The 22932-nt window shown below is 47.1% G+C and overlaps 1 protein-coding gene across 3 annotated transcripts in view; it reads right to left on the reverse strand.

The window, feature by feature from the left end:
- The window catches only part of zip (myosin heavy chain 10), a 105504-nt gene that overhangs the window by 50449 nt on the left and 32123 nt on the right, over positions 1-22932 (reverse strand). For all 3 annotated transcript variants that reach the window (XM_070524219.1, XM_070524218.1, XM_070524217.1), the window contains exon 2: positions 5265-5421. In XM_070524219.1, the coding sequence (XP_070380320.1) occupies positions 5265-5421 (157 nt within the window). The remainder of the gene's footprint in view (positions 1-5264; positions 5422-22932) is intronic.

Here is a 22932-nt window from a genome sequence, read left to right on the forward strand (position 1 = left end):
CCTTTCATTTTTTGCATCTTTCTTTTATAGCCTACCCAGACTCCACTCACGGTAGGGCTGGAACTTCGGGCTCTCAAAAGTGACAGTTTACAAATCCAGGTTAATATCTCTATTTTATTATCATCATCATAAGCAGCAGCAGCAGTAGCCTATTTTATATTCACTGGAGGACTAAGGACTTGCAGTGATCTCCATTTACCCCATCCTACACTCTAAAAAAATGTATTCCCTTTAGGGTGTACCTTGTCCCCAAACAATAATTGCCATCTGTCTAGCTTGCATTTCATTTCCAGAAAAAAACTGCTCGCCAATTTACTGTCATAAATGCCGTGCTATGCTGATAACTCGCATACCGTTTATGACCTAAAAGTATCAGGCACACTGCGTTAAAGAAAACAAAGGCACACAAGACAGCTGACAATTACTGTTCGGGAATGAGATAAGCCCTGAAGGGTGCAGACTTTTCTTAGAGTGTGTGCCTGCAAACTTCCTAACATCTTCCCATCCTCTGCCACCCTCAACTAAATGTGCCTTACCCATTGGTGCCCACTCTAGTAACCCACTAGTTTACCTGCTCTAAACATTACACAAAGTGGCAAGACCCATTCAGTCGTCTTTAACTTGACTCGAATATCCAAAACACCTGTTCATTCTCTAATCGACACCACCCTCTTCCAGTCTCTTCATGTTACACCCACGATTCTTCATTTCGTTTGTTGCACAGCCTTTTCAGTGCCACTCTAACATTTTGCACACAAACGCAAAAGCGAACGAGAGCCAGAAGGACATTGTAATGCTGTTTTACAGTTCGCTGCAGCAGTGCACACGCAAAGGGACGCTGAAGCAAGAGGAACAGCGGCGAGGACAATGAACGCTTGACACACAATGCACGGGTTACCCCGATGGTACGCATTCCACAAGTCACCGAAGCGTGCAGCAAGCACGTCCCGTTGACGTGACTGCTCAACCAAAACGGCAAATCGCCCAAATGAGTGCACAAAGCTAGCACGGGCACAAATGATGTGCAGTAGAGAATTGCGAACACGCCTTACAAAAAACATGACGAGGTGGATGCGCATCACAGCCAAAGCCTTCTCTCAATGAAACAGGCAATGGTCTTAGGCACTGGACTTATGCTACAAATTACATGCTGCAGCGTGTGTGTGAAACCGTCTATAACTGCGATGTGGCTACAATAAGTCGCAATTCCACTGGTCGGGATTTGGTCATTTGCTTAGAGCAGAACGCCATACGAATACAGTAAGTAGGCAATGGCCTCTTTGGGTACGTGTACATGAAAGACGCCAAAACATAAATCTGAAGGAAAGATGCTCCTGCCTCTCAAGACATTTTATTGCTAAGGACAGTCCACGTAGGAACCATATCAGATTTTAGGAGGTGTAATTCAATAACTATGATTATAGTCTGCCGACTATTTCTAAATCACACACTGGAAGTTTGCAGAAAAATGAAGAAAAAAAGGGGGGGGGGAGACGGGATTATACTTATGTCATCGTTAAAAAGTCAGCATGACAGTATGACAGTGGCTAAGACATATACCGTGCATGACAACTAAAGCCAAACGCATTTAAAGGTGCGAGAAATAAAGAACTTTCAAGAGGTGTGCTGAATGAAGTCTACTGCAAAAACCTCTACAAAAGCAGGTTGTCTGCAAGATACTTATAAGGTACAATGACATGCCTGCCAACCTCTTGATGTTAACTTTTGTGAAAATCATGAAGTGTGTGTGTGCGTGTGTGTGTCCGTCCTGATCACACACTGTGGGATATATAGGGTATAATTTTTAAGTTTCCTGGAATTTTTAAAAATTGCCTGTCACGGACAAGGTAGTTGTAGTCCTTAAGCTGGATTATTCAGATTGGCAGACATCACATTAACGAAAAAAATCTAAACATATTCAATTGATTAAAAATTCACTGATTAACTTTGTAATTAATTTCTTTACAGCACATAATGCAATTTAGGAATTGTAGCCGGCGAGTCTGCAAGGCTTATCTATTTGGAATATATTTTCATAATGACACGCCATTTTGGAGATACGCGCCATTAAACTCACCATAAATATATTGTTGTCCCAATTTTTAACAAAGCCATCTTTTATGCACTGAAGCCCAAAAGTAATTTGTATGACCATGTATTTCATCCCACACAATGAGAAATTATATGTCGAAACTGACGTGTTCCTGGGAATTCATTTCACGTGTACACGTCTTGAAAACTCACTGGCTACAATTTGTAAATTGCAATATGTGCCATAAAGTCATTAATCAGGAAATTAGTGATTCTGTGTTAATTGGATGAATATGTTCTTTGATTTTGTGTGCTAGTAACGTTTTCTTCTTCAAGCAATCCAGCTCAAGGACAGGAATTATGCTACCTGCCAGAGGCAGTTTTAAGACATTCTTGAAAACTTAATTATCAGCCATAACATATAATATATGCGCATAATATATGTGCTTTATTAACGATTGTTCACCTCTAGATGCAGCCCACAAGCAGTAGCCAACTAGGAACAGCTGACACTCACAAGTAACACCATGTTTTCAGATCACAGCAACTCTTTCAAGGACTGCACTGTAGTCAATTTACCGGTTTCAGGAACTTGCAACAATAAACCTGACCGAAGTCAAGTACCCCCTCAGTATCTCATGCTGCCACAAGAGGGTAACACAAGGTACCATCCCCATTTCTTTCTTGCATGCATTTTTTTTTCCATCTCGTACCACCTCATCTGTCAACTGCCTTAAAATTTTTTTGTAAATGGCATTCCGTTTATATGAAACTTCACTCAACATTCATTAAAATCATAGAACAAGGTGAAGTCTGGAAACTTTACTAAACATTCGGGAGAGTTGGCAGACATGCAATGACCAACACCCGGCTTTTCACATGTACTTCGCACGCACTGCACGTGCACTCAATGGCTGCACTTTTTTTCTTTTTCGTATTTAATGTACTTGCAGGAAAATGTATCTGCTTCGCACACACTGAGCGCAACGAGTCCACCCCACTCGCTCCCTGCCTCACTACGCGATCATTGTCACATCCTTCTGCAGTGAGCGACACGAGGACTGCGCCCTTTCCAACTTCCTTCCACCGCTGCTCGCACCTCAACGCAAGCCCAGTTTCCAGATTACATGCGGGCTGCGACAGAAAGTTTATCAAAATGCCTGCACAGCAGGAACAACAAAAAGAGACAAAAGCCCATCCGGGAAGTCAACTTCCTTCCTGTACTTCACGCAGACCTCCTGAACGGAAGGCTGTGTAAGGAAGGCTTTCCTGCAGGCCTCCTGCTGCAGGCACAAAAACGTCTTATATGCCTGCTGACGGAGGTTGGTCGTGACACTGCTCGTATTACCAGTGTTAATTAGCCCTGCAAGTGAATATGCTTGGTGCTCACTAGACTAGTAAGAATGCTACAAGGAAAACCATGGTTTGTTTTTGCAGGCTTCCATGGATACATAAAATGTATCCTAGTCAGACGAATACTCGAATTGTGTACAGCTTAGGAATTCTAGGTCATGCTGCACCGTGATGCAACTCTCGTCGAAAAGTCACCAGGTCCAAGTTATAGGACTTACTTGTACAGGTTGCTAAATTTGGGCTCTATTAAGAGCCATAAAATTTTCCCAAAGTGCTTCTATTTTTTCTTTTCTTTTAATGGCAGCAGTTTTAATAAAGCGCATAAAGATTAAATTGCATAGGCTGCAATTCCTCGCAGATGTGTATGCCACCCAAAACGCAGGATGTTACTTCAATGCAATCGCAACTTGCCACAACTTAACCAGTGATGTGCTTTGGAGAAGGCTCAAGAGGGATCATAATTCCACAGCACTTCATGCTCAATTATTAGAGAAAAATCTGGCACCAGTATTTATGTCCATTGTCTGCACAGCACATTACACTGCATGGGAGTGACAAGTAACCGTATGGATTTGTCTGAACTTCATCCCTTTCGGCTTCAAACAATGTTATGGTTACTTCTTTTAAACACTGTCATCTCAAATAGGTGATGTCTAAAACGTGGTGGCTATGACGCGTCTCTGGCTCTAACTTCTGGCACGTACAGTCCTCCAAAGCACAGCCTTAGAGATCTGCATCTGTTACTGCTAGAAAACGGTCATTATTTTCTGTGTCGCAGTGATTGGCCTCATTTACACTCCAAGTACTATCACTGCATTGTTTCGTATTGTTTTTTTGAACATTAGAAATTAGGACAATGCTTTAACGCATTTGAAGTAACTCATCCATGGCTTAATCATATAAGAAGCCAACAAACAAAGACACCAAGGTCAACACAGGGGAAATTACTTGTGCTTACTAATTGAAGTAAAGAAATTATAAATTAGTGGGATTGCAAGTGGATGAAGAAACAACTTGCTGCAGGTGGGGAATGATCCCACGTCTTTGCAATACGCGTGCGATGCTCTGCCAATTGAGCTACGATGGCACCATTTTTCTATCCAGTTTCTGAGGCATTTATGTGTTACTACTAGAACTAACCCTGGGAGTGTTAGCAAGCACCACCACTCGCAAACCTTGGCAGCGGATGTGGAATATCCTTTCTGCCGCAGGCGTCACGAGTACATGATCTTTTTGGGTGAAGGCAACTGGTCAATAAACCCACATTTGCTACCTGAAGGCACCAGTGTTTCTGGATTCGAGACTCTCATTATGTAATGAACAAGAAAAATGGTAAACCCCCTTTCTTCTCGTTCATCCAATTGGCTTGTGTCACTGCCCAAAACGCATCGATAACTTGTGACACGCATACTGAGAAAAGTCTAAACTTATTAATGCAATAAACATGTAACACTCCACTAATTCCGAAAAAAATATATATATTGTCCTACTACAGTGAACAACACAGCGAAACTGCAAAGCACAACAAAAGAATGTGTAATTAATTGAGCAAACAAAGCCATGCCCCATCGTAGTTAAATACATGTACAGTCAAACCTCATTATGCCCAAGTCTCATGCAACACAAAAATACCTTCATTACATCTGGTATCCGTTACAAGAATATATTCACTGCATGATGCTATCGGCAATAAGCATTTTGTACTGGCTTCGTTTTACCCGATAATTCATTATATCCCTGACTGTTTCATCAACACCCAACTGTACTATCTATGAGGCTGCCAGCACCAGATGCCGCCTGCAGTAATCGTAACACGACAATGTACGAACGGCAAAATACCACCCAACGCAAGACGTTCTAAGGAGAGAAGTCACACTCACCTTGCAACATGCTACGGTAGGAACCATCAGTGACGGCAAAAATGTGGGGAGGCACTTCATGGCGTTTCTTGCCCTTAAATAACTCTATTACTTTCTCGGTGTAAATAGGCAGCTTCTTGTATGGGTTGACGACTACGCAGAACAGGCCGGAGTAGGTCTGAAATAAAAAAATGAGGTAATTAAGTTTTTTTTAGATAATCAGCCAACTTAAGACAATAAAAATTTTAAAGACGGCGCGTATGATACTTGCAGGACCAGGCATCCCCAGCAAATGCAACTCACTTTGTTGAATGATTAAAAGAGTAATAAATAGCTGGTATTCTTTAAAAATAAACTATTCATTGCATGAGCTGAAACACGATTACCACTGGAAAAAAATAAAACCTTTTCATTTTTTGTTTTCACACCAAAACGTAAGAAGTAGTACATCAGCGCGACGTTGCAAGTTTCAATGTATCTGAATATTTTCAGATCATTTTGGTGCACGGAAGTTTATTGAAACTTGCTTGTCTGAGTCTGGTCTTTTATAGTGCAATGTAGTCCCTACTTCTTCACAGATCATAAAAATTTCACTAGACACAAGCAGGGGTCGTCAATATGCCCGTAATGGTGAGCTCGTGTGAGAAATTGTGGCATCGCCACCTGTTTCCTCTCCTGGTAAAAGCGGCTGTTTTGAGAGAGCAGGGGCAGGATCGGAGACTGTACTTCAAAACGCGCGTTCAGTTTGCATTCAGTTTAGCCTCACGCAATTGGCCTAGACCGCGCCAACGTCATCAGCTGCACCCGTCAGCGTGGTCTAGGCCAATCGCACGAGGAAAAACTGAACTTCCATTTAGAACAATAAGATTGCATCCCAGAAGCATAATTTACTGATACAGTTAAAGTTCCTTGTTAGTGCTCTTTTGACTGATTTGATATGCCAAAGGATGCCTTATGAAATATTTTACTCGTCAGCTAAGAACGCTCTAGTAGTGCATCAAAGGTCGTTAAAGGAGAGTCGTGCAAAGCAGAAATGTGTATAGGGCAAAGTTCAGTCAACCAGAGCCACAGAAATTTTCACCGCCAACACTCTTGGATAAATTTCCCAATATTGACGTACACCCGTGAGCAAAAGTATACGGACCAGGGATCGAGCGATGTAACGGATTTTCTCCTTTGTCTGTGAATGTCACTTGAAAGTAAAGATTGCAGTCGAAACTTGGCATTACCAATATTCTAGTGCAATCGTCAGTTTTCGTTTATGCGCGTTAATTACGAAGAAATGCTGTTTTTTTGGCGACCCTGTGGCCAAAATCGCACCATTAATGTGCCCCACAGGCCTTTGAGCAGCGAGAAATACTTTGTCCACATGTTAGTGTGGGGCACGATCCCTCCGAGGATGCGCTTGTCCACGTGATATCTAGTGTTGCACGTGGTGGCCTACTACGCGCACCGGCGGGCACTGCCGAGACAACGTAAGGGCCATTTCAGCTTCCCGCAAGACCTTCTGACGCTGGCCACTTGGGGCTACGACTGAAACGAGGCACTAATCTCAACAGCAAAAGACATACATCTGTTCCACGGCTCTCTAAGTAGCCGAGAGGCAAAGCACTGCCTAATCCATGGCAGCATTCGAACGCATATGGACGCACACGACATGCAGAGTTCAACCAGAATTCTTTTCACATTTTGGTTGCGCTGTTATATATGTATGCAAAACGTGGAAGCGCTTGCCTAGAGATGAACCCTGGCTACAGGGCATTCTATGGGGGAACGGGCAACACTGCCCAGGAGACATTCCTCCACTCACTAGGCTATGTGATGCCGCGTGGAAAGCTTGAACCCGGTCGGTGGGCAGGAACCGCCAGAGGCATGTACTGGGGTCGATTTATGCACAACAAACAACACCTCGTTGGCAGGTCGCCCTTCATTCTTCACCTCCCCGTGGCAATAAAGACAGCCGAGGAGTCGTCGGCAAAGAAGAACGGGTCCCGCGACGCGAGCCTCCCCCCAGCGCGCGCGGCCCAAGCCAGCGAAAACAACAAAGGGGGTCTCTCACACGGGAGGCAATAAAAACAGGCCACAAAGACGGGGAGGGGGGGGGTCCGCGACGATGCCCCCCCCCCAACCCCTTCAGTCAGTCAAAGGCATCGGCAGGTTAGCGCGCGCGTGCCGCGAACCGTTTTTCTTCCTCCTCGACGCACGTGACCACCCCCCTCTTTCCTCGACACCCCCTTCTCCCCCCCCCCGCGTTAATGTACGCTACCAATGACGTCACAGTGCCGAGTGTTATTCTCTCCGAGCGAAGACGTGCAAATGCACGACGGCGACGCAATGTGCGAACAGGCGAAGAAGAGGGCGAGAAAGGAAGAGATGGATAGAGAGAAAGAGAAAGCAAAACGCATATCTCGGAACCCCCAACCTTACGGGAGCGCTTTTCTCTTTCTTTCCTCTCTTCTTTTTTTCATTTTTCGTTGGGGTTGGTGGGGGAGCCCTTTCTACCTTGCAGTCACGTCAACACACCGACGGCCTCGCCTGCATTCTCTCGCCTCCAACCTGGTCCTCCTCCCCCTCTCTCTCCCTCCTTCCCCCTCTCTCCTCCGGGGCGCCGCTTCTCGGCCCTCTCCTCGCTGTTTCTGGTGCTCTTTCTCTCCCCCTACTTTCATTCCCCACCCCCTGTGCAGCGCGGTCGAGGTGTCCTCTGCTGAGAGACAGTTACTGCGCTGCACTTTACCCCAACCTTTCCTTCCCATCATCAAGAATCTCCTTCTCTCTCTCTCTCTCTCTCTCCTCCGCGGCCGTCAAGCGACGCGGGTGGCGAAGGTCCAGGCAGCGGTGAACGCCCACGAGAAGACGCACGTGGAAGTCCGACGGTCAAAGACGCAGCAGAAACGGGCAGCACCGGGCGGGAAAGCAGTCGCGAGAATTACCGCTGGCTGCGCATTGCCGAAGGCCGTGCATTAAATACGGCTGCCACTGGAAGGTTGGGGCGAGGGTGTGGAGAGAGGGTACTGCACTTGGCGGCGGTGCTTACAAAACCTGTCCGGAAAAGTTCCTACATTCGCTATTCCGCTTAAAGATGGGAGCAGTGTACTTTCGCGGCATGATGCTGACTGGCCGATCCAAAAATGAAGGTCAATTATATATAAATTTCGCGCCACAACACCAGCGGTGGTACGTTGGCGTGACGTCACTGAACACCAAGTAACTTTTCGCATTTGGGCCGTTGTGGCTCGCAAGAAGTTCAGTCTGCGGCTCCTTTAGAATAATATATGTAGTACATCATTACGGATAATTAATAAAGGGAAAATCAGACATGCACCAGTTCGTAGCAATTGCTACAAAGGAAACCCATACAGAACGGATAAGTGGAACCAGATCCTAGCAGGCAGCGTTCAAGCCCGTGACTTCCCGGCGGGCTGGTTACGGGAACTTCCAAGGCGTCGTCGCCAACCGTCTCGTTCCTTCAGTCTTTTCTGGCCCATTCACACCTGCTCTAGTAATTTACCAACACGGCTCGATTTCTTTCTCTCTATAGTAAGGGACGCCAAAGAGAAAAAATTTTTCAGCTCTACAGGTCACTCATTAATTCGACCTCGGTTAATTCGAGTTTTCGCTTAATTCCAACCCACTGTTCCCGGCAAAAAACAGGAACACGTATTGCTACGAAAGACAAAATCGTTTAGTTCGAACGCGAAAGCACGCTGCTTCGGTCGATTCGACCCCCGCGGGCATCCCCTCATGAACGCAGCGGTTACTAAGACTGGAATGGAAAAATCCAGAAGTACGGCTCTACTGTTTCCGTGTGGGCTTCAGGCTGTTTCTTTAGTTTACTTTTCGGAACATTGCTTTTCCTTTCAGTCCAACTGAGGCAGCGTTCAAACATGTCGGTGTTCGTCGCCGCATGCAAGTTGAGTAGCACTTCAAGAGCAAGAAGCACTAAGACATTGTGAATGACTTCGAGCAATAAAAAAAAAGAACACGAATCGATTCATTTCGCTTCCGTTTATTAAGTCGACCGTTCGGGTAAATCGACCAAATCGTGCGGTTCTCCAAGGGTCGAGGTAACGGGAGTCGATTAAATTAGTGAATTATGTCCCTAGCACAATGCCAGAAAAATGTCATTCTTACCGTGAAAAGAGGCTTATTCCGGAAAAAGAAAATGTTTCTTTCGTGGCCCGTGCTAGGAACTACGTCTATAGCATCCCCTTTATTTTGCCAAACAATATGGAGGTCACACAGGACGCTGCATAAATGACGTATTAAGAGAGAACAATAACAAATTCAAGAAAGATGCGCGCTATGGTTGTCTTGCTCTCCGCCGCAATTCGTATGACTACGAACCGCTTTCTACTCGGCATAGCTCTCTCTCTCTCTGTGTGTGTGTGTGTGTGCGCGTGTCATAGAGATACATTAGATTAGATAGATAAATTGGATAGATAAATTGAATAAATTAATAAGATAGATAAATTGAATAGATAAATTAATAAGATAGATAGATAGACAGACAGATGACGGGGCTTGGTTACGAGAGAAGGAAACCCCCGTGCGTGCTCCCCCCCTCCCCTTTTAACCTTCCTAAGAAAATGAGTTGCGCATGTGCGATGGTGACGAGTTTTCAGTGTACACCCGGATGGTTCAAAATGATCATTTTACTGGCAGTTAGCGCTCCGTCTGTAGTCTTCTTTCTTCTCTCTATCCTTCCGGGTTGGTTTTTTTTTTTTATGCGAAGCATATTACGAGAGCTCAACCCAGCTCCTCAGGCGCGGCGGTGTCGCCTTGAATACCACGTGACACCGTGACGTCACGACAGAGGAGAAGTGGCTTTGGCTCAACTCTTGCAAGATGGGCTGGGTGGGAATCGAACCAGGGTCTCCGGAGTGTGAGACGGAGACGCTACCACTGAGCCACGAGTACGATGCTTCAAAGCGGTACAAAAGCGCCTCTAGTGAATGCGGTGTTGCCTTAGAAACGAGCTGTTTCTAACGCTCAGGCGCACATTTCGTTGCCGCGCCGAACGCTGCGTTGCTCGACGCTCACCGCGTCCAATGCGGGGCGCGTTGTCGCTGCGCCGTAGCCCACTGTCTTACACCCCTTGGCGAGTAGACGGGAACGCTGTCGCGTTCCACTCTTGAAGGCGAAGCAGAGTAACGCATGAGTTGTTTCTTCGTCTAGCCGAACCAAATATAGCCGAGCAACAGCAGTTCACCAGGCTAAACAGTGGTTCAACAACTAAAATAAAGGCTAGTATGCTTCGCATCCTGGGCTTAACCTTACCTAAGCCACAGCCATTTTTTTTCCTGAGCTTCGATTTGTCGCGATGTCGAACCAACAAGCCCCAAATAGCCACAATTTCTGCAGACTGCAGCCTAACACACTACGTGTCGCTCGCGTCTCCGGACACCGACTGCGCATGCGCAGTCGATTCCGTGACAGCACGACAACAGCGGCGGCCGTTTATTTTTAAAAGTGCTCGAACTGTACACGCAGACACTTTCCGGAACCAAACAAAGATAAATGGTCGCCTCGAATGCCCATGTAATTTGCTATGGCAATAAAACGCAGGCTCAGAAGAAAAAAAAAGGGTGGGGGGAGTTGCCGACTGTATGCGTACCATTTCGAAATAATTTTGCCCTAAATTGGATGCAAACCAAATACCGTAAAACTACTGTTGTCGTTATAAGATCCAAAAAAAAAATCGGGCATTTTTACGATAAAAATCGTGAAAGTTGACAGTTGTGTAATCGGAACGACCGCGTTTTTCTCCAGAACAACAACACTATATGGCGCAATGCACGAAAGTGCGTAAAGATAGCTCTGTAGTTAGCGGAAAGAGGTATACAGTACATCTTCCCGCTGACCATGGTTAAGTTATAGGTGCGTTATGTTAGGTTAGGTTAAGCGCTTCGCGTTGCATTCGAGTCATAAACCCCGACCACCTCGACCAAATAACCATCGTAAATAGGGTGTCCCAGCTAACGTTAGCCAAGCTGTTAAACGATATATATATATATATATATATATATATATATATATATATATATATATATATATATATATATATATTTACGTGAAGCTGAAGCCGAATACTGTTTACAATTTATTTACAGGTAAACTCACGGAGGCCAAAATGGCGACGCTATATCAAACCGGCACACACGTCGTCTTCGTCCTCCTCAGTGCAGCCACACTGTGGCGGCTGTTCCGTAGCATTATATATATATATATATATATATATATATATATATATATATATATATATATATATATATATATATATATATATATATATATATAAACATGCTGCGAGATACGATTTTAAGACCTACCGTGTCAGGTCGTCAGAATTATGACGACCGGATGCCGCAGGTCTTAAGATCTCGCACCATCTCTTCTCATTTTTTTTTTCTCCGCTTAACAGCTCGGCAAACGTTGGCTGGGACACGCGAATAACAACGTACTACATAGCGCGGCGGTCTTGGGAGAAAGCAGACGACATAGCGTCACCGCTACTTCCGGAACCAGGGCGGAAGTCGGCGTCAACAGACGCTCTCAGCCAAGGCCCGCTCCTCTTCCTCTTGGAAGCGTAACCACAATAAACCGCGCCGCCAGAGAGGCCGGCCCGTGCTGACGGCATGCCGAGGCCGGTCACTCCGAGAGTGAGGCACGCACGGCCGAAGAGGGGGATGACGAAAAAACAAAGAGAAAGAAAGAATCGTCGAAGTGGGTCAAGACGCAGCGGCGCTGCAGGCGAGGCCGAAACGGACTCGAAAGGGACCCCCCCCCCCTCCACCCGCCGCGCGCATATGATGATGACCACCACGGGTGCGAGCATTAGCAGCGGGAGAAAGCGGCCGCCCTGCCGGCCTCCGCATATTTGCCGCCGTTGAAGAAAGACAGCGCGGAATCGAGAAAGACTGAGACAGAAACAAAACGAAACCGAAAACTGGGGGAAGCAGAGGCAAAAAACGAAAGATTAGCGTCGACGCTAAAGAAGACAAGGCCGACGTGCAACGACGGTTGAAATGATTCGACGACTGAATGTCGATTATATTTATCTATTCTGCCTCTCTTTCGCGACCAGGTGGGGGCTTGGGCGAGTTGGCGATTCAATATCGACACGTTTACACAACGCAAAAGACGAGGACTGAAGGAAGAACACGACACAGGCGCTACGTTGCTTTGTTCTTCCTTCAGTCCTCGTCTTTCGCGCTGTGCAAACATGTCGCTCTTTTTTTTCATGTTCGTCATTTATTGTTTCGTATCTTATTTCAATCGAATTTCGCGCGCAATTGCGTGAACCTTGTCTTCTTTAGCGTCGGCACTTGGTCGACCCACTCTCCTTTTTTTTTTCGTGAGGCGGTTACAAGATACCCCCAAATCCCAGATACGCCAAACCCGTGTCAAGTCAGCAAAGGCGGCCTTGTATTCTAAAGAGAACAAAACAAAATTTTCGCACATGCACGCCAATCCGAGCAGCTCGTACATCAAAGACGTCGAACCTGTATAAGTGAGTTCTCGCACACTTCGTAAGTGCTAGAGGTCTCGGCAAACGGTCCGCTATTTTTCCGGCGTCAATTCCTTCGCCATATCCGAGCTTTGCGCGATACATACAAAATGTTTGCCGACCTGGGCCCCTCGTATCTGCACCTCCAACGTGGAGCCGGGGAAACACGATGTGCGAAACAAGAAACAAGGATTACCGGCTAAGATAAACCGCGCTGTGAAGTTGTCCGATTAATTTCTATAGCAAACGTCATTTACAGCGCGTACATAGACAGGGACGAAAGGAACGACGAAGGCAAGCGCTGTCTTCGTCGTTCCTTTGCATGGTCCCTGTCTATGAACGCGCTGTGTGTGATGTTTGCAATGGTATACCAACTAGCCCGTACCCAAACCCTGCTTCAGTAAGTTCTATAACTCATAGGGGGGGGGGGGGAGGGGTCGAATATTCCAAACTTGTGAATAACGAAGCGAATAGTGTCCGATTCGATTCGGTCTTCGAATCGTAGGCAGACTAATCGTAAGTGCGAATATTTTTTGAATACTTCTCGGATACTTCGAAACGTCAACTGCATCCAATTAAGCATCAAAGTGGAGCAAAATTATGGTATTCACCCAGGCGGGCATAGATAGCACAGACATAAAACACGAAAACTTGCGTAGTGGAGCAGCCTACGTCGCTTAGGTAGCCACAATTTGCAGGCTATACAGCGATCATTCGCATTCTGAAGAGCCCTGTGTATGTGAAGAAAACCTAGTTGTTTTGCTTTTAATGCTACATTTGTGCTTTTGATGAGCAACACTTCATAATGTACCTATAATGACAGGAACTGGTTAACTTTAGGAATACCAGGGTGTGAAAATCGTTTTATGTTAATTGTGATAACGGCTGTTCACTATTCGAAAACTACTCGATTCGATTCGCTTTTGGCACTATTCGACGCGTATTCGATTCAGTCTCAAAAATCGCTATTCGCACACCCCCGATAACTCAATAATTGTTTGAAAGCAAATTTGGGACTCCGACGCAACCCTGTGTTGCAGGCTGCTCATTCGATACAAACAACGCCGCTGCCACGAGTAAAATCCCATTAACAGCTTCACAGTAAAAATTGAATGCCGTTGGTCATCCCGATAACGCGTAACGAGCAAGTCAACAGCTTGAAGACAAAGGGATATTAAAGAGCAACACCAAGCTTAAAGTATCGTAAAAGCTATACAAGACCCGGTTTGCATTTACTTGGCGAAGAAAGGTTAATGAACAAAGAAAAGCTAAGAGTACAAAGTTTTCCCCACCCCCTCCCCCGCTCCCCACCATCTCCTAGTTTTTTTCTCCTTAGTTTCGTGCCCTAATCGCGGCGGGTACGTTTTACTATCACGTCAGGAATTTCAAAGATTTCTTGGAATGGTTTCAGACCCCCCTTCCACCTCCCGGTACTTTTTTTTTTCCAGATAAGTTTTTCAATACTCGCCAGCTTTATACCCCGGTTACACGGGGCACTTTCAATCGCTATCAAAAAAATGCCCCGCCGTAGTGCAACTGGGCTACTAGGCCGATCATGATGATGATCATTAATTAATGAACGGTCGGCAAGTGGGAACGAAGAAAGCACGTCCCCCTAGCTACGCCCGGGGGGTGCAAACGCTCATGCCCAACAGCCTCCTCCCCCGCCACACTCCTTTTCCCCGCTCCGGACCGCATCCACCACTACCGTGCATCGAGGGAGGGAGGGAGGGGGAGCGCACAGCTACAGCCTTGATCTCAAACGCTCGTCGGTCGCGCTTCCATCCCGCCTCAATGCCGGCTCCTCGACACGCCGCATACACCACAGTGTCGCCGCCGAGAGGAAAGGGGGGGTGAGGAGAAGGGGAGGGGCGGGCTACGCGGGCCATGCAATGCGCGTGACTGCATGCAGTGTGAGTGTGCGCGCGAAGTATATGAAATCGCGTGTCGAAACGGCTGCTGGCGCGCCCCCCGCAAGGCGTCTCTCGGGGGTGGGGGGGGGGGGGGGGGCTCCTTTTTATTCTCGGTATGTTTTTTTTTGTTTATTATTGTTAGTATTCACTTCTGGGCGCTCGTGCCAGCTCTCGCACTTCGTCGTCGCATATCGTCACTTCACGCCTGTGCCGGCGGCATAACGGCACTCCTCTCTCTCTCTCTCTCTCTCTCTCTCTCTCTCTTGCGAAACGTCTTTTTCGCACACAGCCCCTCCTCGTCCCGCGTCACCCTTCTTACGTCGCGCACCGCACACTGAAAAGGAAGAGAGAGAGAGAGATGGACGTGTTAAACAAAAGGAAAGAGAGAGAACACAGAAATCAAAGGAAGCAGAGAACAATGCACACGTCGTCGTCGTCGCCGCTGTTCGGCAGCACCGGAGAATAAACACCAGGGCGGGGCCCCGCTGTGCCTATACGCTTATACGAGCCAATAAACCGCGCGTCTTTGAGGTCGACGGGACAGTTCTGCACGTGCTCGGGTGACGACGCGGGCCGCCATTCAAATCAATCGCAACGTGCGGCGCACGCCTCTTACGTTGCACACGTGTGTGTCACGTAACACAGCTTCGCCTCGTTTTTGCGATTTCTCGTTGTTACGAACTGCTCGAATGTGGAGACGCGTACCACGTATTATGCATTGTCATCTCGTACAGAAGAACATGCATAGTATACCGATATGCTCGCGTTGAAATGGAAGGAGCCGTATCGATGTTGATATAGGGCACCTGTCCGTTCCCTTTCTGCACATGTAATTAAGCACAGAAGAACGCACGGACGAAAGAACAAAGAGAGGCCCGCGCAATCAATACTCGCGTGGCAGACAGGCGGAGACCGCGATAAGTGCAATCGCAGGTGCCGCACGGCGAAGCGAGCGTACAGGCTCCCCCCCCCCCAGGTTGACCCCGTGACATTTACGCCGGCCGATATACGTATGCCAACGAAAGGATTACGCGAGCGCGTGCTCAGCTCCGATAAGGGGTCGCGCGGGCCCTTTGATCCGCGAGTTCTCCCCCACTCGGATTCGCGCAGTATTATTAAAGGCCCCGACCTCGAGGAAGAAGTGTTGAGAAGGATTTACGGCGTCGGCCGGCTTTCGTGCCTCGATAAGCCGCCTCAAGAGGGGTCAGTGCGGCGTTGTGCTCCGATGTTGTCGGGTTGACCAGGCAGCGTAGCAATAGGTGGCCGAAGAGCAGTCAGCGCTGTGATCTGACATGAGGGCAGACTCGGGCCGAAACCGAGCGAGGTGTCGCCCGCAACCCCACGGAGAGCGGCATCGATTGTTCTCGACGACGATGGAAATCTGTCGGAAACTTGTTCCTCGTGGTTCGGGCTTCGTGTATACATATAGCCAGGTGGTTGTTGCTTTATCGCGCAACCCCGACGTATACGACGTATCGCGGCGAAACCAAGTAACGCTTTCACCGAACTGATTCCTGAGGACTGTGTCACCTACCCGTACGGAAACCTAAAGCATAATCGCCGTTTAGTTTACTTTTGTGCTATAGGGCCGCGAATTTTTTTTATTTTTTTTTTTACCTTTGGTTTGAGAAACAACTTAATCCTCTACGCAAGCTATAGCTACCGAAGAGCAGGGAAAGCGGAATGAAAATTCTAAGATCCTTCGCCGGGCCCATCGTGACGGAAAAGGCTGGCTGGCTGGCTGGCTGGCTGGCTATCTATCTATCTATCTATCTATCTATCTATCTATCTATCTATCTATCTATCTATCTATCTATCTATCTATCTATCTATCTATCTATCTATCTATCTATCTATCTATCTATCTATCTATCTATCTATCTATCTATCTATCTATCTATCTATCTATCTATCTATCTATCTATCTATCTATCTATCTATCTATCTATCTATCTATCTATCTATCTATCTATCTATCTATCTATCTATCTATCTATCTATCTATCTATCTATCTATCTATCTATCTATCTATCTATCTATCTATCTATCTATCTATCTATCTATCTATCTATCTATCTATCTATCTATCTATCTATCTATCTATCTATCTATCTATCTATCTATCTATCTATCTATCTATCTATCTATCTATCTATCTATCTATCTATCTATCTATCTATCTATCTATCTATCTATCTATCTATCTATCTATCTATCTATCTATCTATCTATCTATCTATCTATCTATCTATCTATCTATCTATCTATCTATCTATCTATCTATCTATCTATCTATCTATCTATCTATCTATCTATCTATCTATCTATCTATCTATCTATCTATCTATCTATCTATCTATCTATCTATCTATCTATCTATCTATCTATCTATCTATCTATCTATCTATCTATCTATCTATCTATCTATCTATCTATCTATCTATCTATCTATCTGTTTACCTGCCTGTCTGTTTATCTGTCTGTCGACACACCTGACAGCCAAACACAGCCACAGAAGACGGGTTTCGTGTCACCAGACCGGGGATCGGTAACACTCAAGTGTCGCGCGCAAAGGAACACGAGAGCAGCTTCCGCGCTGTTACGACTTTGCACCGGTGCCGCCACTGTTACGGACTTTGTGGTCCCGTAGCGCTCGTCACCCGTTTCGTGACAGAGCGTTGGTAGCGAAGACTCCGAGCCTGGCGTCGATGAGAATAACAAAAGGGACTTTATACATTATATACAGGTTATCATACAGGACATGAACGGGGTCGGCACTGGGGCCGAGTGCTCACAACAAACGCGACTGTTCTCGCACGACGACGTCCGGCGAAAACGCGTGACACATCTCACCCCAGTCGGGAGCGACACTCTCTCCCGGTGGGTCGGCGGATCCTGTTTTTCAGGCAGCGCGTTGCTGCTTTTATAATCCCCGAGGAACCATTGTCACTCAAACGGCCCAATACAAAGTCAGCGCACGACGGTCGTCCGAGGGGTCCAACCAGCGACCGCGCTGGCCACCCGGTTCAAAGTTCGCGCGCGCGGAGACCTCCATGCAAAAGGAGGTGCGGCGCCGGGCTGTCTGGCACACGCCGACACGTCCGAACACGCTGCTCGCCGAGGCTTCTCCCGCAGGACACCGCTGCCTGACGGCTCAGCATCTTGCCTTGTGAAGGGAGAATTAGGGCGCTCGCAGGATAGATTCTGCATCTTGCAGATTCGGAATCCGGGCTTGTGGTAATGGCACAACAGCGCACGCGATCCGCTGGCTCCCCAATTTCATTTCAAAGTCCACGCGTACGGCAGGCAGCGTTGCATATACGCGCGCGTATGCGCTGCGCGAGACATCCACTTCGCCATTGTTCGGCGGACGGCCAAGTTGCATGTGTACGGTCGCGGCGACATCCGGGTACGCGCAGGAACGATGCGGAATCACTGCACATCGTCGTTGTATTGCCCTGACTAGAGAGCTTAGATTTATTTATCTTTATTTCTTTATTCATATTGCCCACAGCGCCTAAATGTCATTACAGTAGGGGCGGGGGAGGGGGGGGGGATGTACATGCATATATTCGTATTATAACGAACATGGAAGCAGGACAAGAAATGTTTGAGCATGGCATATAGGTAAAAGAGGGCAGTATTAGTCTTCAATGCAAAACAAGCGGGCGTGCAAATTCAAAGCGCCGCAGCGAAGCTGGCTTTCTTGAATGTGATTCTTTTCCTTCTGAAGGACACAAGCGCATACAGAACGCATGCGTGAAAACCATCGAACCAATCGTACGACTATCACACCTGCAAATACCTGCGAATTTGAAATTCGTAACGATATTCACGCGCACCCAAGAAGAAGAAAATGGGGAAAAGGGGGGGTGCACTTTTTTCGTTTGTAGTTTGCCCTGAGCCGATGCACACATCTTGTGGGATATATGCGCACTTTATTAACGACGATTTCCTTTAAACGCGGCATTACGAGCAGAAGCATACTTGGAATAGCACGAACTGTAAAAAAAAAAAGGAATCGCATTTCTTCACTTTCGGCAGTACCACCACCCGCCACCCAACAGACTTGCCAACATATTCCTTTTTTTTTTTTGACACACGAGCTGCAACACGGGCATAGAGCCGTCAATTCTTTCAATAATAAAAATGACAAGTGCCATCTTTCTTTTAAACAGTGTGGTACTCATAATCGGAACGGTCTTCAAGATTTTTTTCATATCGTAGGCGCTGTCATGATGTCATTCACACACACACAAACACACACACACACCGTATTCTCGTGTTGCAACTCATATTGAGCGCGATGGTTATGCAGAAAGCCTGCGACTCATCGTATACGTACCAGCCACGTATCCGACAAACTTTTTCAACAGGTTCAAGAAGGTTGACAACTAGCCGGAATACGTTGGAAACCCGTTTGGTGGCCCGTATAACGTACGTCTACACTCGTATAAAAACATTTTTGTTTTCCCTAGACAAAACAGTTCCCAAGAAAGATTATAGCAGAAGTACGTACGCTGCAGATGGAATTCCGTAAAATAACGCGAATTCCTCGTGTCAAGGCTGCCTATATCAAGGGCGCTGCAGATAGCAGAGTGCCAATTCCGAAAGCCGTCGATTGACTACACGGCTGCGAATTTCACAAGAATGACGCTATTTCTTCTTTTTTTTGGCTTTCTATTCTTTTACCGCTAGAAAACCAACGTATACGAGGTCACCCGACGCCGTTACTCAAGGCCGTACAGCTGCCTCTGCGCGCCGCGGTCTCTGACACACACAGCGCGCCTACACAAAATTATCGTACGTATTATTGGGGGGGGGAGGGGGGCACGTCAGAACAGGAAAGTAGACGTAGTTCCAAGCTGCGAGCGCATCTCTCTCTCTCACGCACACACACACACACACACACACACACACACACACACACACACACACACACAGCAAAAACGATCTCGTAAGGCCGAGCAAAAGAGAAACAGCGGCCGCAGTTCATTACCTACATTGCGGAGAGCGTAGCGAGTTCCCCACCTGTGAAGTACACGCAAATACATATACGTGTATACTATATCCGGCCTATAGCAAACAACAAAAAAAAGGAAAAGAAAAAATCCAACCGAAAGAACAGACGCCGTTTCTAAATGGAGAAAGCAGAGGGCTTCTCTCGCCGACTTCCGGCATGCTGACACGCACGCCGCACATTTGCATGTGACGCGCCAAGTGCACGTGCGAACACCATAGGTGTTCATTACTTGACACACACACACACGCGCGCACGCAGACAAGGCAAGGCGCACGCGCTCTCCAAATCCACAGGACCCGAAAGTATGTTGTTGGACAGCGTGCCCGAGCTTCCATTTGCGGCAGGGCGGGTGCCACGCAAGTTCCGAGAGATGATGATGATGATGAAAAAACTTTATCCCTTTTTAAAGGGAAGGGGGCAATGGAATAGAGGGTGGGGGGAGGAACTACGAGAAGTAGGCCTCCTGTATCCTCTCAGCCCACTCCAGGATGGCCTCCTGAAGATCGGGCCTGGAGCTGCGCAAGGCAGCCTCCCACAGCTCCTCACTAGATATTAATTGCTTGAGGAAAGGGGGGAAGGGGGTGCTTAGGGCACCCCCACATGCTGTGGTTTAAGTCTGCTTTGGGAGAGACACAGAATTTACAAGAGGGAGAAAGGTAAATGGCGGGATGAATGCGGTGGAGGAGGTAAGGAGACGGAAAGGTGCGAGTCTGCAGCTGTCGCCACAGAACTTCACACCTACGCGGGGATTTGCCCATGAGTGGCGAATGGATCGAGAATTTAGGCAAGTAACAGCCATACAGTTTATACAAAGGACGGGTGTACAAAAAAGCACACGCGGTATGTATAGGGAAAGACGGGAAAGCGTTTGTCGGATTACATGCCGTGTACGAGTCGCTCCAAACTGACGTACCCGAGACGCGGTGGAGAGTTTTAGAGTCTGACATGCGCACGCCCGACCGTTACCGCGCGAATCACACAGCGTGACAAAATGTCCATGCCATCGTGTAACCCGTACACACACACACACACACCTATACATGCAACCGCCTCCCACGAGTTTCCATCAAGCTTAGAACTAGGACAGACGCGCTCTCGAAGCAGCTGCACATTTATGACAGCGTCATACCGCGGATATCGCACGGTTTTGGCGCACGCGCGTTTACCACTTTAATAATAACAATGATAAAAAGAAAGTGGCACACATACGTGCGTCGTAGTCGGCCAGTCCTTCAGCTAGACGACGCGTCAGGGTAAGCGGATGCTTCGAAGCAGGATGTTAGAAGTTGAAACATGAAGAGAATCTAAAGTTTGGAACGATTCTTTTTTTTTTTTACTTCACGTGGGGTTTGGGCGTATCTGGGATCTGGCTATCTTGTAACCACTACCAGAAAAAAAATAAAAAGAAAAGGGCAACCAAGTATCGACGCTAAAGAAGACGAGGTCGACGTACAATAGCGCGTGAAATGCGACACGAATAAGGTACGAAATGAGTGGATAATGAACAGGAATAACTGAGAATACAGATATAATGAACATTTAATCACCGGATCGCTTGAACCAGTTTGTAAGTCGACCTCGTCTTTGACGCCGACACTTAAATGACCCTCTCCTTTTTTCTTTATTGCGATGACGACTTGTACGCGGTGATGTGTCTGGCGCCTTACCGTCGTACCCAGAGACGGTGTACGAGCACTTCCTGTAGCAGCGTGTGACGTCGTAGGTTGCAGACTCGAACAAGTAGAACTCGCTTCAGCGACTGTCGGCGTTCTGTATATCTAGTAACTTAAACATGTAGTCTTCGATAACGATGTACATGAATGCAACCTTTGGGTTTATTCGTCGAAAAAGCCACGATATATACAAGAACGCTTTTAACGTGTTATATCGGTGGACACAGTGTCGCGCGTCGTGAGGAAACTTATAGCGACTACAGGCCAGTTTCCGAAAGAATTGAATTTATTCGTGATTCAGACGCACAAACGGAAATTGACGAGTGCATTGAAAAGTTCGCAATGGCGAGTTTGGACTGAATACCTATTTCAAGCCAGATTCGGAGCAGAAAGAAAAAGTCGGCTTTATCGATCCCGGTGTCTGCTCCGTATACTTTTGCTCAGGTGAGTATGTACGTGCACGCATACACATATACATACATACCACGTATCCCAGGGAACTCGTCCCATAAAAATTTAGATTAGCAAGTACCACGTAGCTGGAAAGAACCAACGTAATGTTTACCGCGTCGCTCGGAGCAATTGAGTCAATACTGTTTTTGTTTAGCCTAACTAGGTACATTATTCGCGATCAATTAATGAACTTCTCAGATGTTATCTTCAGAGCAAAAGTGTAAATGACAAGATGTAAACCCATCCTGACAAAAAAAAATGCGATTCAGCTTTCTGTTCCGCAGTACGCGCTACATAACAGTTCTTTCCAAGTTGAATCGGGAATTTCATTTTCAGGATGGTCTGCAATTTTCTCAGTGGTGCACACACGCACGCACACCACGTAATGGTAAGGCGGCAACCTCAAACGAACAGCGCCGAGCGCGGCGTTGCCCCGCCCCTCCCCCCCCCCCCCCACCACCATCCTCGTCAAACGCTCTCCTCACTAGGGCAAGCTCGTCTGCGCTATTACTACACACGCCGATCGCTCATTCGAGATGAAGTGCGTACGCAGCGGAGCCGTACATACCAGCAGGTGCGACACAACCGCAGTGATATTATAACTACGCGCATTCCAGTTCACGCGTCGTCCGGCATTCCGCGGTTCTCCCTTTCCCTTTTTGTCCCCACGCGTCCTCACTCGATCCAGATCGTTCGGCGAAGCTTGGAACTCCCCTTGGGGGTTTGCGAAACGCTAAATACGCAGAGGTGAAACCCCTAACCAAAAGCGTTTCTACAAAATCCCGTCTCTTTTTGTGCGTGTGAGTGAATGAGTGAGTGGCTGAGTGACTGAGCGAGTTACTGACTGTCTGGCTGAGTGACTGACTGGCTGTGGCTGACTGACTGAGTGGGTGACTGACTGACTGACTGAATGGGTGACTGACTGACTGCTTGAGTGATTGACCGAGTGACTGGGTGGCTGAGTGACTGACTAAGCGAGTTACTGACTGATTAGCCGAGTGGCTGACTGGCTGTGGCTGACTGGCTGAGTGGCTGACTGAGTGGCTGTGGCTGACTGACTGCCTGAGTGAGCGAGTGACTAGGTGACTGATTGACTGACTGCCTGAGTGATTGACCGAG

Source organism: Dermacentor albipictus, chromosome 8, assembly GCF_038994185.2.
Source record: "Dermacentor albipictus isolate Rhodes 1998 colony chromosome 8, USDA_Dalb.pri_finalv2, whole genome shotgun sequence".
Taxonomy (NCBI): domain Eukaryota; kingdom Metazoa; phylum Arthropoda; class Arachnida; order Ixodida; family Ixodidae; genus Dermacentor; species Dermacentor albipictus.